Consider the following 15,620-nt stretch of genomic DNA (forward strand, 5'->3'; position numbering starts at 1 on the left):
TTGGGAGTATTTATGTTTTTCTGTTGACTTTGATATAGTTTGGTTTTGGTTTGAGGTTTTTTTTTTTTTTTTTTTTACCTGAAATGTGCACTTTGACCAAATTGTGGGGAAGGTATGCAACTTCTATTAGCAGGCACCCTCTGATGATCTAAGCAAGTGATCATCTACTCATTTGCTTTTTTGTTGTAGGTGTTCTTTTTATATGTATTTATGTGGACATACACATAGTTTTTTTTCTGAACCATTTGAGACTAAAGTCTTAATACTTCATGGCCTTTTACCCCTAAGTATTTCTTTTCTTTCTTTTTATTTTTTTGGTGATACTGGGATTGAACTAGGGCCTGTGCATGTGAGGCAAGCACGCACTCTACAAACTGAGCTAAATCCTCAGCCCCCACCCCTAAGTATTTCTTCAGGAAAAAATAGTTTCAACTTAAATAGATTTAAACATTATTGAAATACTTTTGTCTAATTTATTTTCCAGTTTTGTCAGTCAATCCATTTTTCTACCACCACTACATGATTCATCTAGCATCAGATGCTATATATTTAGATGTCAGGTTTCTTTTATCTGGAGCATTTTATAGCCTCTCTCTGCTTTTATGGCATTGATATTTTTGAAGAATGCAGTCTTAAACGAGTATATGTTCTTTTGGGAACTAAGAAGAGACTAACTCCCATAGTTATAATGTATAAGCAATTTTTAATCTTACTTGAGTTTACTTAGCACTATGGGCCTGCACAATATTTAAAAAACATTTTTTGATCAGCAATGTTGACTATTGGGGGTACTGTGAATAGGAATATGTATTTTTGGCTTCTTTTGAGAAATATCTTTCAAAGCTGATGCATATATTAGTGAGTGGCCATGAGTTCTCTACTTTACCCTTCTTTCAGTCCTTACCTGGTTCCAGTAAGGTATTTAACTGCTGACTTAGAGTCATATACATAAACTAAACTTTGGATTTTATTTAACCCACTCATGCTAATTTAAATCTTTGAATTCTTTTTTTAATGCAATACCTGTAAATATTGTCAACATTTGAGCAGTATTGTATACCATTTCTGCTGACATTATGGTCTAATAGTGTTTAATGATATTCTGCAGTGGTTCCAAAACCCAAGTAGAATGTGAAAATTTTAGTCATAACTATGAAAAGTTTTTCTCATGGGATCATAGTTTTGTATTCATTTCCAGTGTGTTGAATTGGGAATCTGTCACAAACCTGTGACACAATGGAAGAGAATTCTTGTTAACTCCAGATTGGAATTGTTTATGAAAGGTATTCTTTCTTGGGGAAATTACTAAAAATTAAATAAGTTAAATCATTTACTTTCTTTTCAGATCTGCCTCATAAAGTAGAGAAGGGAATTCTCTTCTCTAGGCTCTTACAAATGTTTAATGGGGTGAGCTTTTGTAACTCTTGTCTGCAGTTCAGGCCCATACTATTGAAAGTGGCTTTTGCTCATTACTTATTTCACAGTTGCTTAGATTTGATTCGCCTGTCTCAGGATTGTGCCCTCCTAAACACTTTTTCCCAGAAAAGGAGAGTTAACTTTACTCATTAACCTACATTTAGACTTCTTATTTGTTTTTATTATCTTGAGGGTCTCATTTGGCTAAATCTTTGTGTTTTTCCTCATCAATTCCTAAGATTTTGGGAAAAATTGCACTGATTCCCTCTTAAACTGGATATGATAATTCTAGTTTCTTTTGATATATTAAACATTTTGCACTCATGAGATTATATCTTAGATTTCTCTTTACTATAGGTGGACTTACAGCATATGGCTTAGTGGGATTTCTTTATAAAATTTGCATTTTATAGGAAGCCAACAGTGTAGGTAAGTGGACAGCAGTTCATGTGCTGGAGAGCCCTATAGGCTGTAGGTTATAGAGTAATCTTTCAATAAATGATAATCACTCTTTTTCACCTCACTTCTTCTACAGAGTGATGTGATGTTGCTGATACTTTCTTTCTTGTTCTTGAATATTAAAACTTGAGATAATTCATCCAGTTTCAAATATACGTACACATTCATTCAGGCCTTTTAAACCTCCAGTGGTCCAGATCCTCTTGAAATGTGTAAGACTGACTTTAATTTTTCCTTATTTTTTGGTCTTTTCTGGGTTATGATTGAGAGTAGTGGAGCTAGGGGTTTGCTTTGTGGCCAAGCAGTTTGTTTTCTCTGGGCTTCAGTTTCCTTCTCTGGGAGGAAGGCTTTAGAATAGTTGATTTACTAAATTTTTTTTCTTTTTTAAAAATTTTCTTATTAAAAACTTCCAAATTCTCTTGGTTATTAATAAATTTATAATTAACTGGAAAACTCTAGCTTCAGCATATATTTGCTCAGGGCTTGCTGCCATTTTAGTTTCCTATACTTATAGAAGTGGACTTCACTGATGGCCCTGGTTTAGGTTGCCAATTCCTGGAGGAGACATGTAAATTCAAAATAATACTAGACTTTTTGTTTTTTTTCAGTCAGCTTTTTTTTGTCAGCTTTTTTTCAGTTTTGACTAAAAGACCCAACCAGAACAATTGTATAGGAGGAAAAGTTTATTTAAGCACTCATGGTTTTAGAATTTGCAGTCCATAGACGACAGTAGGCTTCATTCCTTGGGGCTTGAGGTGAGGCAGAATTATCATGGTGGACTAGTGTAGCAGAGGGATGCCGCCCACATGATGATCAGAAAGCAGAGAGACTCCACTCACCAGATATGAAATATATACCCCAAAGGCATGCCCCATTCACCTCCTCCAGCCACACCCTTCCTGTCTTCAGTTTCCATCCAGTTAATCCGGTTATGGGATTAACTCATTGATTGGATTAAGATTCTCATAAACCCAATCATTTTTCCTCTAAACCTTCTTTTATTGTCTTACACATGAGCTTTTGGGATATACTTCACATCCAAACCACAACAACTTTGGATTTTTCTCATCTTAGGTTGTAATTGTTCATGTCTTTTCAAATATGTTCCTGTGAAACCACTCCTTTTCACTTTGTGTGAGATTCTGAGAGGTAAACTGATTCAAAGGAAACTAGGCACCCATGTGCTATTCTCCCAGTTGTAGGGTACATCTTCCTTCCTTTCTTTCTGGCAATCACTTTCTATCCTTGGATTCTTATGCAGATATTTATTGTACTTGGCTCTAGGGTAGCAGGATAAGACAGGTAATCTGAGTGTGGTTAGATAGAAGGAAGTCTTCGTTTTAGATATATGATATTTAGATATTGAGTATTGGCCAATAACTAAAAACCTTACTGTCTTATCAGCCTGTTCCCAAAAGTACCCTACCTGTATGAATGATAGATTGATATGGCTCATTCATTAATCAATTTTTTTACTTCACAGAAGAACATCTTCCATTTGCCAGGCTTTGTACTAAGCTCTGGTACAAAGGTGGACAAAAATATGTGCTGTACAAGGAGTCAACAACTCTAGGGAAATAGATATGAAAGCACACAGTGCTAGTAGAATTTGAATAATATACATAAAAGAGCTCCATTGCCTTTTCATGGAAGGCTTGAATTCCCCTTGCCCCTTAGTCTTTACCTGATTCATGTATAAGTTAACTTGTGCAGCTTTTAGAAAGGGTCTCAGGAATCTGCAGATTAACCCCCTTGGAACAAGCTTTCACTATTACTTTGACCTATTCTCCTGTGAAGAATATTGGTTTGACTTTTCAGGTTTTTTTTTTTTTAATATTTATTTTTTTAGTTATAGGTAGACACAAAATCTTTATTTTATCTTTATGTGGTGCTGAGGATCGAACCCAGTGCCTCATGCATGCAAGGTGAGCACTCTCCCTCTGAGCCAGAATCCTATCCCCCGACTTTTCAATTTTGTAACAGATAATTTTAGTGTGACCACACTATCTATAAAGGGACCCAGAGGAACAGTGGTAATTGTTTTGTTTATAGAGAAGCGTTGCCTTTAAGTTTTTTTTTTCTAGGTTATTTAACACCCAGTAGTTGTTATGTGTTCTTTACTCCTTACAGGTGAGAAAATGAGCAAGGTCTTTGTAGTATCTAGTTTGGTCCTTAAGTAAACTAAAACTGTTTTGGGTCCAAGGATACCAATAGGTTATGACTCTCAAGCCTTCTAAGTTCTAAAGGGGCAAAAGAATATTTACCTTATCTAATAATAATTAAAAACTATATCTTGAGCTGACAGATAAGTAGGTTTATCATTGGAAAATAATTTCAGGGACCTTCCTTAAATATTTAATATAAAGGTTCTCAAATTTATACCCAGTATTAGCATTATATGTGAATTTGTTAAAATTCAAAATTTTAGGCCTTACTTGAGATCTCCTGAATAAGAAACTTTCCAGGGCCCAGAAATCTTTTTTAACAAACCTTTTAGGTGTTCCTGATGCATGCTAAAATTTGGGAACCATTGTTCTAGTATGTATTATGTTTTAATTCTTGTCATAATATAGTAGTAAATAAAAAAATGAGAAATTTAACATTTTCTCCCAAAACAAATTGAAAAATACACTCATAGTTTCCATTGTTTGTTTATTTGAGATGAAATAGGAATAGATATGTAGCTAGGAAGGATCACAACCAAAATTTAAATAGAGCTAAAATAAATCTCTTTTAGCATGATATCTCAAATATGCATGTTCTGCCTTTTAGATAATTGTATTGAATTTGTTTTGTCAGATTGTTGAATAATTATTTTAGAAAAAAATTATTTTGTTTTGCTTTTATTGCAGAGACAAATGGAAACGGGAACCCTCAGAAGATGAACAGGATCAAGGCACCAGTGCAGAGAGTGAACAAGAACAAAAAAAAGTGAAAGCCAGAAGACCTGTCCCCAGAAGGTATACTGTTGGTTTTAGACCTCTGCTTCTGGACGAGCTCAGTTTGCAATACATCGGGAAGGATGATGTCTTGCAGGAATGAAAGCCTTAAGCAGATAGGACAAGTTGCAGTTCTGAATTCTAAATGTCTGTTGTTCACTTTGTGCTAGCTTGTATCCTCAGCAAGTGCTTAAATGACTGGGTTACTTATATTAATTGTGGGTGTTTTTGTGGTTTATAGTTCCAACAGTGGATCTTATTGTTTCTCCATGATAGCCTACTTATGAGGGTATCTTCCACTTACAAAAAAATTTCCTGCTTGTCTGGCCAAGGTACAAGTTCTTTGTGGGACAGTTAACTCTTAAGTTTGAAATACTGTTTAGCTGACTTACAACATACTTGATTGTTAATGTACTGTTCATATAATTTGTATATAATACTAAGCAGAAAATCTAATTTTTTGAAGATGATGATAGCCTGAGATGGCAGTAAATTTTAGTAACATTTTGTCAGAAAGATGGTGGCAATTTCAGGTAATGTTGATAGGAAAAGGAAGGCAGGAGGTAGATAGTCCCAGGAAAATTTACGTTTTTGCTGTATTGCTAAGGGATGGAGTCAGCAAACTGTGGTCTTTAGACCAAATCCCACCTACCACCTATTTTTTATGGCCTGAAGGATAATACTTCTTTTGTAGATGAATATTTATTATTTTTAGGTTTGAATCCCAATTAACCCATTAAGTTTTATATTTTCAATTCTGGGAATATTTCAAGATTTTGACACAGGTGCATTTAAATGTTGGAAATCATAATCTAGAGTTTATTATAACATATAATATCAATGACTGTTATCACTGCTCATACACCTATTTTCTCAAAAGAATAGAACTCTAGGGCCGGAGTTGTGGCTCAGTGGCCTCACGAGGCTCTGAGGGTTCGATTCTCAGCACCACATACACATAAATAAAATAAAGGGCCATCAACAACTAAAAAATATTTAAAAATAATAGGACTCTAAAAATATATTTCAAATGTTTGAATAAGTGGTATATTTGGTGTTCAGTTTTAACTTTTTTAGGTGTTACCTTAAATGGAAAGATGGGGCATAATCGGTTAAATGAAATGTTGTCCTCTCAAAAGGAGTACCAGTCTTTTCTTTAGAAGACAGATAATCACAAATAGTATACTCAATGGTTAAGTTTATTTTGAATTTTGTCAATAAAAAGCTTGTGAAAATTTTAAATTTTTTTCTTTATATAAGTATCAATATAATGATCTCAGTTTTGCCCTTTGGCTGACAAAGCCTGTGATATTTACTCTTTGTCTATGTACGGATAAAGTTTGCCCACCCTTGGCCTAGGACATAACTTGTATTTCAATACTCTGAGGAAAATTCATAAGAATATTGTTTTTTCACCTTAATTGAAGCTCACAGGACTGTTAACTCTTAATTCTGTCTTCTCCGGTTGTTTTTTGGTACTAGGTACTGAATCCAACCACTAAGTCACATCCCTAGATCTTTTATTCATTTTATTTTGAGACAGGGTCTCACTAAGTTGCTTATGGTCTTGCTTAGATGCTTAGGCTGGCTTTGAACTCCTGCCTCAGCCTCCTGAGTCTGTCTTCTAGGTTTTTAGGTTTTTAGGGCTAGTGTAAGAACAGATAATTGTTATTGTGAGTTTACTTCTCCTCTTTTCTTCTTCTTTTACTTTTCCTTTCATGATCTTAGACTGTGACATTCAGTCCTGGCTGTACATGGGACTCAGGAGAGGGGGGCTTGCTCTGTTGTACTAGAACTATGGCAGGGTACAATCATTTTATAGTCTGCGCACATGAAGAGATTATGTGGGGGTTGAAGCTCAGGGGTAGAGCGCTTGCCCAGCACCTGTTAGGCACCGGTTTCAATCTTCAGCACCACATATATAAATTAAAAAAAGTAAAACAAACAAAAAGATTTAAAATCATGTGTAGTTTTTTCTTGTCCTTTACTCACTTTTACATAGACCAGGAGTGTTCTATGCATCTTGTTATGCATGTTTCTTGGATATCTTTTCATATTAGTACCCAGGAAACTGCCTTTTTCTTTTTTTGTGATTGCATAGTACTCAGTTACCAGATGATGAACATTTATTAGAATTTTTCTAATACTTTGTAATTTGCAAGTGATGCTACTGTGAATGTCTATGTCTTCCCAAGTATACATCTGTGAAATATATTGTTATAAGTAAAATTGTTGCATTTTAAAATTTGATGGATATTTCCAGATTGCCTACCCAAAAGATACCATAAGCAACATACTACATATATATTTTTATGTTAGGTGATACTGATGAACAGTTGAGAACCATTATCTCTCCCATAAATGATTTAGAATTATCAGCATTAGAATCACTTTCATGTAAATTAGAATCTCAGGGGTTGGGATTCAAGAATATGCTTTTTTTTTTTTTTTTTGGTCACACTGGGGATCGTACCCAGGGCTTCGTGCATATGTGCTAGATGAGCACTCTACCATTGAGCTATGCCCCAGCCCAGGAATATATTTTTAACATTTGCCAAGTGGCTTATATATGTACCATTGTTCTAGGAAATATCATTATATAGATTTGAAGTAGATTTCACATGTTAGAATAAAAGCTTTGCCATTGTTTTTCCTTCTCATTTTAGGACAGTTCCCAAACCTCGGGTTAAAAAGCAACCTAAGGCTCAGCGTGGAAAGAAAAAAAAGCAAGATTCTTCTGATGATGATGACGAAGATGATGAAGCTCCCAAAAGGCAGACTCGTAGAAGAGCTGCTAAGAATGTTAGGTAAATTGTGCCCCATTGGTGTAATTGGCTAGATCTTGGTTTTTGTAGTCTAAGATTTTGCATTTGATAGATAAAAGCAACTTTAGGATATATCATGTTGTTTTTAGAAATCCGTTTCGTTTTCTTGGAAAAGGAATGGTGATAATTAAACCAAGAGGAATGAGAAAGAACAACAGTAGATCATTTTAAACTGCTTCAAGTTCATGTCCTTAGTGGCATTGTCAGCATTTTATAACATCTTTTTTTTTCGGCGGCGGGGCTTCATTCATGCTAGGCAAGCACTCTATCACTGAGCTGTATCCCCATTCCTTTTATTACTCTTTTGAATGATGCAAATTATTCTGAGGTTTGGTTTATATATTGATAGTTATAATTTTAATCCAACTTAGTCATAGAAAGTGAAATAGATTCAAACATTAATATTTTAATTTGTATAGTTTGAAAGGCATTTAATTTTTAGAACATATGCAGATTTTTTTATAGTCTGCCTAGAGATCTGAAGATACTAATTATTTGTCCAGTATATCCAATTAATAATTATAAACTAGGACTCAGCTTTGCATATGCCTGTGTATAGCTTAGCAGTTTTTCTGGTTAAAGCATTTAAATTTAAATGTTACTTCCTTTTTATCCAGTGGATTTTTTTTTTTTTTTTTTTGTGGTGCTGGGGCTTGAACACAGGACCTTGTGCAGGCAAGGCAAGCACTGTACCAAATGAACTATATCCCCTGTCCCTTTTATCCAATGATTTAATAACAGTTTTTTTCTTTCATTATGCATTTTCTTTGCGATAGCTTCTTCATTTATGTGATAATAATCTCATTAAAAAATGAAAAAAGGCATGTCCTTGTAGTTTTGTATTATTGTAATTTTGTTACATAAATTAGTATAGGTACACTGTCTTCATTTGAAACGTGGGTTAGCCTTCTTGCAGTTAATCAGTGATCATGAATTGATACTTGCATTCAGTCCAATGAATGGCTAATCTGTAAAATAGTATGTTGGAATCAAAGGAATATGGTCCCTTTTTCTGGTGATATTGTATATGGAGGTGTTTAATCCTTAAACTATAATTTTCTCAATTATTCAGTATTATTTTTCATGCAGTTATAAAGAAGATGATGACTTTGAGACTGATTCAGATGATCTCATTGAAATGACTGGGGAAGGAGTTGATGAACAGCAAGATAATAGTGAAACTATTGAAAAGGTCTTAGATTCAAGATTGGGAAAGAAAGGAGGTATGTATCTTTGGAAAGCAAAGTATTTTGAAATCTGCTTAGTAAGGCCCAGATTTTATATATTTTAACCTGGATGTGATGAATTTCAGGCAATTGTTGTGAGATGTGGAAGTCTGTTGAACTAATAATTTTTCAAGCTGAGGACAAAGTAATGCATCCTATATGTCTTTGATATTTTAAATTAAGCTAGTAAAGATAAGTTAATTCTCTTTGAAGCAGTGATATAGTAGAGATATTGCTTTTTTTTTTTTTTAGATATCGCCTATTAACCTTCAGCAAATCTATTTAGTTAATTGTTCTTGAATCTGAAAAAAATATCAAACTAATCAAATATATATTTGAATAATAGCAAAAATGTTTTAACAATATCTATTTGAGATATCTCATAACTTTTTAATCTTTTTGTTTTTGGTCCCTTATTCTGGCTGTACTTGAAATAGAGAAATAGGAGAATTAATGGAAAGATTTGGGAGGGTGGGAAAGCAGGAGAGGATTTTGATTTTCTGTTCTTATTCCTGGCAATAGGTATTTTTTGTTTAGTTTGAATTATTGGACTCCCCCCTCCAAAAAAAAAAAAAACTTTATTACATTTGGACGTTTGATTTATTTCACTGGCAAACTTTGGAATACCTTTTTTTTTTTTTTTTACTCTGGGGATTGAACCCAGGATTTTGTGCATGCCAGGTAAACAGTCTGCCACTGAGCTATACCTGTAGTCCTTTTTAAAAATTGTATTTTGAGACAGATTCTGGTTAAGTTGCATAGACTTAAGCTTAAACTTGTCATCTTCCCTTTTCAGTCCCCAAGTAGCTGGAATTAATTACAGGTGTGTGTTCTCTTACCTGACTAGAATATGTTTTAATGCACAAAAGTCAGGTTAGCTCTTTTTGTTTTGATTTTGTTTTTGCGGTACTAGAACTTAAACCCAGGGTTTGGTGGATGCTAGGAAGCACTCTGCCACTGAGCTACATCAGCAGCCCTGGGTTAGCATTTTGAAAATATTTGAAATTATTGGTCAGTTCCACCCTGTGTTGTAAGTTATGCTTATTTGAAGTCCAAGTATTTTGGTGGTTCCTTTTAAGAGATTAGACAGTTGCTAACTTAGGAAGCTTTTTAGTGTTTGGTTTTATGCTCTCTTTTTCTTTCTGAGGTGCTGGGAATCAGACCCAGGGCCTTGCACATGCTACCACTGAGCTATACTTTTTAAAATTTAACTGAATCCTTTTGCAGCCACTGGAGCTTCTACTACTGTATATGCTATTGAAGCTAATGGAGATCCTAGTGGTGACTTTGACACTGAAAAGGATGAAGGTGAAATTCAGTACCTCATCAAATGGAAGGGTTGGTCTTATATCCACAGTACATGGGAGAGTGAAGAATCTTTACAGCAACAGAAAGTGAAAGGCCTAAAAAAATTAGAGAATTTCAAGAAGAAAGAAGATGAAATCAAACAATGGTATGTTTCTTACCATAGATACTTGCAGCCTGAGAGAAAGGAAGATTTTTAAATAATGTACTGAGAACACAGCTATTTAGGATCTCACTCTTGCCTTCATCATGTGAATACAGAGCTAACTGTAGTTCTGTTTTGTAAAATTGTGACCCAAAAATACTATATATTTTTGCATGTGGCTACTCAGTCTTTAATGTTAGTGATAGCAGCACATTAAGCATTGTTCATACATTATGTCTTTCATCTTCACAAGAAAGGTATGAGATTTATAAAGTAACCCCTGCATTCTAGACAGGAAGGAATGAGGTACAAAGCAACTCCACAAGTGGACCCAGTACTTGAATTTTGGCACCTGAGTCCAGAGCCTATTCTTTACAACACTTAGCTGACTGTGGTTAGACTGTAGTGGCTTAGACATCATGTCTAATATTCTAGAACTCTCTGGGTTATGAAACACTTAAAACTAATAGTAGTTTTACATAATTTTCAGAAATGATGTGAAGGTGTTTTAAAAAAAAAATCTTATGCCTAATTACTAGTAAAGATTACTAAAGGGACAGATAGATGTAACTTGTTAGCTTTTCTAATCTGGATTTTTGGTGTGATACATGTCCATAGATCCCCTAAGTCTAATTGGTATGTGCTATTTCTGTCTTCTGTCCAGGTTAGGAAAAGTTTCTCCTGAAGATGTGGAATATTTCAATTGCCAACAGGAGCTGGCTTCAGAGTTGAATAAACAATATCAGATAGTAGAAAGAGTAATAGGTAAATACATAGAAACTTACTTTAGCTGAGTTTGAACTCAAAGAATAATGGCTTTTGCTTTTAGCATAATGTACATTAAAAATTGCATTCTCTAGTTTTACTTCTTGAGAGTAGACACATACTTAGGGTTATCTTGAAGGAAAAGCTAATAAAATTTGCTCATAGATTTGAGTATGGGAGTGAAAGGGGTATCAAGGAGATGTCAAGTTCTTTGGCTTGAATGTAAAGCTCAAAGGAAGAATTAATTTTTGGAGCAGAAATAAAGAGCTTGATATAAAGTTTGATATACTTTTTAGTCATCTAAGAGGAGTATTTTGAAGGCAGGAGTATGTATAAGCCTGGGATGTAGCTCTTTTAATTTAGGCCAAAGATTTAAATTTGGGCATTTATTAGTATATAGGTATATAGGTAGTTTTTTTTTTTTTTTTTTGTACTAGAGATTGAACCCAGGGCCACTTAATCACTGAGCCACATTCCCAGCCATTTTTATTTTTTTTTATTTTGAGACCAGGTCTTTCTAAGTTGCTTAGGGCCTTGCTAAGTTGCTGAGCCTGGGTTTGAACCTGTGAAACTCCTGCTTCTGTGTCGCAAGTTGCTGGGATTATAGGCGTGAGCCACTGTGCTCAGCTATAAGTAGTATTTTAAAGCCTAAATTTTAAAAATGATTTTAATGAGATTATTAGGAATAGAGTATACATGGTGAGAGGAGGAAGTCTGAGATCATTCTGCTGTGTAGAAGTCTGAAATAAGCATTCAAATGAGAGGAAGGACAGCCAGTGTGATAGGAGGAGAGCTGATAGAGATTGCTATATAAGAAGCTAGGTTACATATGGCTTCAGTGGAGTAAATGTTGTTGGTGAAAGATGGTGAGGATTGAGACTTAATCCTAAATTCAGTAATAGGTATGGCACATGTGAAAAGGAGCCATGAAATGGTGAGATGCATGTCTGCTTTGGTGTGTTCAAGAGAGAATGAGAGATGGAAAAAAGTTATGGACAACTCCTGGGCAGTTTTATTTTAAGGGAGAAATGGGGCAATAGCTTGAGAAGGAGATAAGAACAAGACTTTTTAAGATGTGAGATAGTAGAGTATATATGTATTCTTATTCCTAGAACCTGTCTCTCTTTTGGTATGAGTATAACTTTTCTTATTTTGCATTTGTTTTAGCTGTGAAGACAAGTAAATCTACATTGGGTCAAACAGATTTTCCAGGTGAGCAAGAGATCTTATTTATAAACATTGTTCAGTATTTAAAAGCTCTTTATGTTTTGCAGAGTGTAGTTTTGCCCATGGTGTTTCATTTGTTATGCATAAAAAGGAATGTTTTTCTCCACCTTTAATTGACAGTTGTTGATTTATCAATGTTTACATATAAAATAGCTCATACTCGGAAGCCAGCACCTTCGAATGAACCTGAGTATCTCTGCAAATGGATGGGACTTCCCTATTCAGAGTGTAGCTGGGAAGATGAGGCCCTGATTGGAAAGAAATTCCAGAGCTGCATCGACAGCTTCCATAGTAGGAACAACTCAAAAACTATCCCAACAAGAGAATGCAAGGTAAGGAACTGTTTTTTTTTTTTTTTTTTTTTTTTTTCAGGGGAAAAATGTACTGATATAATGGCTTAGTGACTAGATACTAAAAGGTAATAGCATCACAAGAGTAAATGATGATTCCCATTTTGAATTGAAAGAGGATTTAGGTGTGACATAAAAAAAATAATTACAGAAAAAGCAGAGGATGAGTTGCCTAATGTGTTTGCTTTAGTAAGTAATACTTAGAAGATGTAGGTACTTAGAAGGGATAGGAAGGGGGTGTCTCTGAATTTTAAGTTAGAAATTAAATATGTAACCTTTCTGGGCTGGGGTTGTGGCTCATTGATAGAGTGCTTGCCTAGCATGTGTGAGGCACTGGGTTCGATCCTTAGCACCACATAAAAATAAACAAATAAAATAAAGACCTATTGACAACTAAAAAATTAAAACACATATAACCTTTCTTATTTGCTATATTGACTGTACAAATTCTCATCTTTGGAATTTATTCCATCTGGAAAAGTGATATCCTTGGGTTCTTAGAGTAATAAATGTAATTATCAGACATGGGCTTTGTCTCTGAGAAATTGAGAGTCATGTAAATAGCACCACATTTCTGCCTGTGAATGTCAGCATGTTATTGCAAGTCAGGTAAGTGTGAGATAGGCTGTGGTCAGAGAAATACAGAGGTAGAATTTGCTGAGCTTCAGTGTTCATTGAAGGAGTTTTAAGAGGAAATCATGGTGCCTGAACTGCCTATTTTTCTTGAAGAATAGATTCGTTTGTGATGGATATATTATTGGGACCCAGGGTATTGCTTTCCCATGAAAGGTACCAAGAGAAAGATATTTGCACCATGATAGGAAACTACCAGACCCCTGTGTTGGAAAGGGAGATAAATTTGAGTACATTTAGGTTAAAGTATGTGTGTCTTAACTATCTTGAAGAAAAGGAATTTTGACTTTTTTTCTGTTGGTATTGGTGACTGGCTAAGGAGAGCAACAGAATAAAAGTACTATTTTATTTAGAAAGCTCACATACTGGCAGTGTATAGGAGATTCTGGAGCCAAAAGACCCAGCTAGTTAGATATAGAAATTCATGAATGAAGAATTGGCACGAGGGCAAGGGACCTAGTGGTGACATGAAGGATTGGATGTGAGGATCATGGAGTGAGTTTGGCAGGAGTGGATGGATGTTGTTTGGAGGGTGAGAGTAAGGTGTCAGATTCCATTCATTGCCAGGTACCTGCCCTTTGGAGAGCCAAAATCATTGATACCTTATCAAAAATTGGTTAGGATTTTATATCTATCTATCTATCTATCTATCTATCTATCTATCTATCTATGTCTCTCTATCATCTATCTATATTTTGGTATTGGGGATTGAACCCAGGAGTCCTGTTCCACTGAAGCTACATTCCAGCTCTTTTTTTTTTTTTTTTAATTTTTATTTTGAGACAGGGTCTTGGTAAGTTGCCCAGGCTGGTCTTCACCTTGTGATCTTCTTGCCTCAGATTCTGAGTAGGATTATAGGTGTGCGCCACCACTTGATGTTTCTCAGAATAGGCTTTACATATAGACAGATGTCCTTAGAAAGAGGACTTTTGTGGCCAAATAACTTTGTGATGCATTTCTGAATAAATTTCTCCTGTAAATCCATACCAAAAGCACACATGGTTAAATGTTGAAAAGTAATAAGTAAAGAAATTTGTATAACTTATTTATTTACTTATTTTTGTTACCAGGGATTGAACCGAGGGGGATTTAAACACTGAATTACATCACCAGCTCTTTTTTATGTTTTATTTAGAGACAAGGTCTTGCCAAGTTGCTTAGATCCTTGCTAAGTTGCTGAGGCTGGCTTTGAATAAAAGTAGTGTCCTCCTGCCTCAGCCTCCTAAGCCACTGGGATTACAGGCATGCACCAGCTGGCTAGAAATTTGTATAACTTTTGATCCATTGTTTTCTACATTGATTTGGTCACAGAATCTGCATTTTGTGCAAACCAGAGACTTGTTAGCCTTATTAGAATGCTATTTATTCTTCAAATCTTTGGTAGTGAAATCGGCAACTTTTCCTTCAGAGAATTAAATTCCCATAGTTGGGCTACATTTCAGAATTTACAAATCCTATTATGGTAATTACAGGATTACATGTTTAGCTGCGTTTAGATAATAGACTTTCCCGTTGTTTTATACTGTTTAGAATAAGATAACATAAAGATAACTGGGAAAATAGGAGACTGAATGCCATAAAATAGAGATGATGTCAAATTGAAGAACTCTTTAATGTTGTTCACATACTCCTTTTAGGAAAGAAGCTAATTTCATTAAGAAATATTTTATTTCAGGATGAATTCTGGGAAATAGAGTATCAAGAAAGGGGTGGTGGAGTATAGGAGTGGTGATTCATAGGTGAGATTTGAATTTTTGTGTTTTGGTATAGAATACATTTGTGGTTAGCATTTTAACTTAGGAGCAAGGAGAAAATTTTCTCAGAGCTGGGCCTTGTTAATTTTTGTTTTTCAGGCCCTGAAGCAAAGACCACGATTTGTAGCTTTAAAGAAACAGCCAGCATATTTAGGAGGGGAAAATCTGGAGCTCCGAGATTATCAGCTAGAAGGTCTCAACTGGCTTGCTCATTCCTGGTGCAAGTAGGTTGAAAATATGTTTGACATTTTGTTTACTGTTTTTCATTTCTTTATTGCTACCCTAATTACTAAGAGCTGGGGACCCATGTATCCTTAAGAATTTAACAATGAACAAAGACAGACATGGCTTCTCTGTCCTTGTGGAATGTACAGTGTGAAAGTGTCTTTAATTCTGATGTACATCCCATCCCCTATATGCCAACTCAGAATTTCTTAATTATTTTATACTAAGGCAGAAATCCTTATTTCAGAGTTAAACTACAATTGAAAAATAAATACTTGTAAATTTTTTCTCAGTGCTAAAAAGATGATTTTTAGTTATAGAGATACTTTTACAGTGACTGTTTCCTGAGTG

The 15,620-nt window shown here is 34.8% G+C and overlaps 1 protein-coding gene across 1 annotated transcript in view; it reads left to right on the forward strand.

The window, feature by feature from the left end:
• The window catches only part of Chd2 (chromodomain helicase DNA binding protein 2), a 124,125-nt gene that overhangs the window by 29,389 nt on the left and 79,116 nt on the right, over nt 1-15,620 (forward strand). The window contains exons 5-14 of the mRNA XM_048790143.1: nt 898-913; nt 1,264-1,283; nt 4,728-4,835; nt 7,481-7,621; nt 8,729-8,862; nt 10,093-10,318; nt 10,980-11,080; nt 12,248-12,292; nt 12,461-12,639; nt 15,144-15,268. Of these exons, the coding sequence (XP_048646100.1) occupies nt 898-913; nt 1,264-1,283; nt 4,728-4,835; nt 7,481-7,621; nt 8,729-8,862; nt 10,093-10,318; nt 10,980-11,080; nt 12,248-12,292; nt 12,461-12,639; nt 15,144-15,268 (1,095 nt within the window). The remainder of the gene's footprint in view (nt 1-897; nt 914-1,263; nt 1,284-4,727; nt 4,836-7,480; nt 7,622-8,728; nt 8,863-10,092; nt 10,319-10,979; nt 11,081-12,247; nt 12,293-12,460; nt 12,640-15,143; nt 15,269-15,620) is intronic.

Source organism: Marmota marmota, unplaced genomic scaffold, assembly GCF_001458135.2.
Source record: "Marmota marmota marmota unplaced genomic scaffold, marMar, whole genome shotgun sequence".
Classification (NCBI taxonomy): domain Eukaryota; kingdom Metazoa; phylum Chordata; class Mammalia; order Rodentia; family Sciuridae; genus Marmota; species Marmota marmota.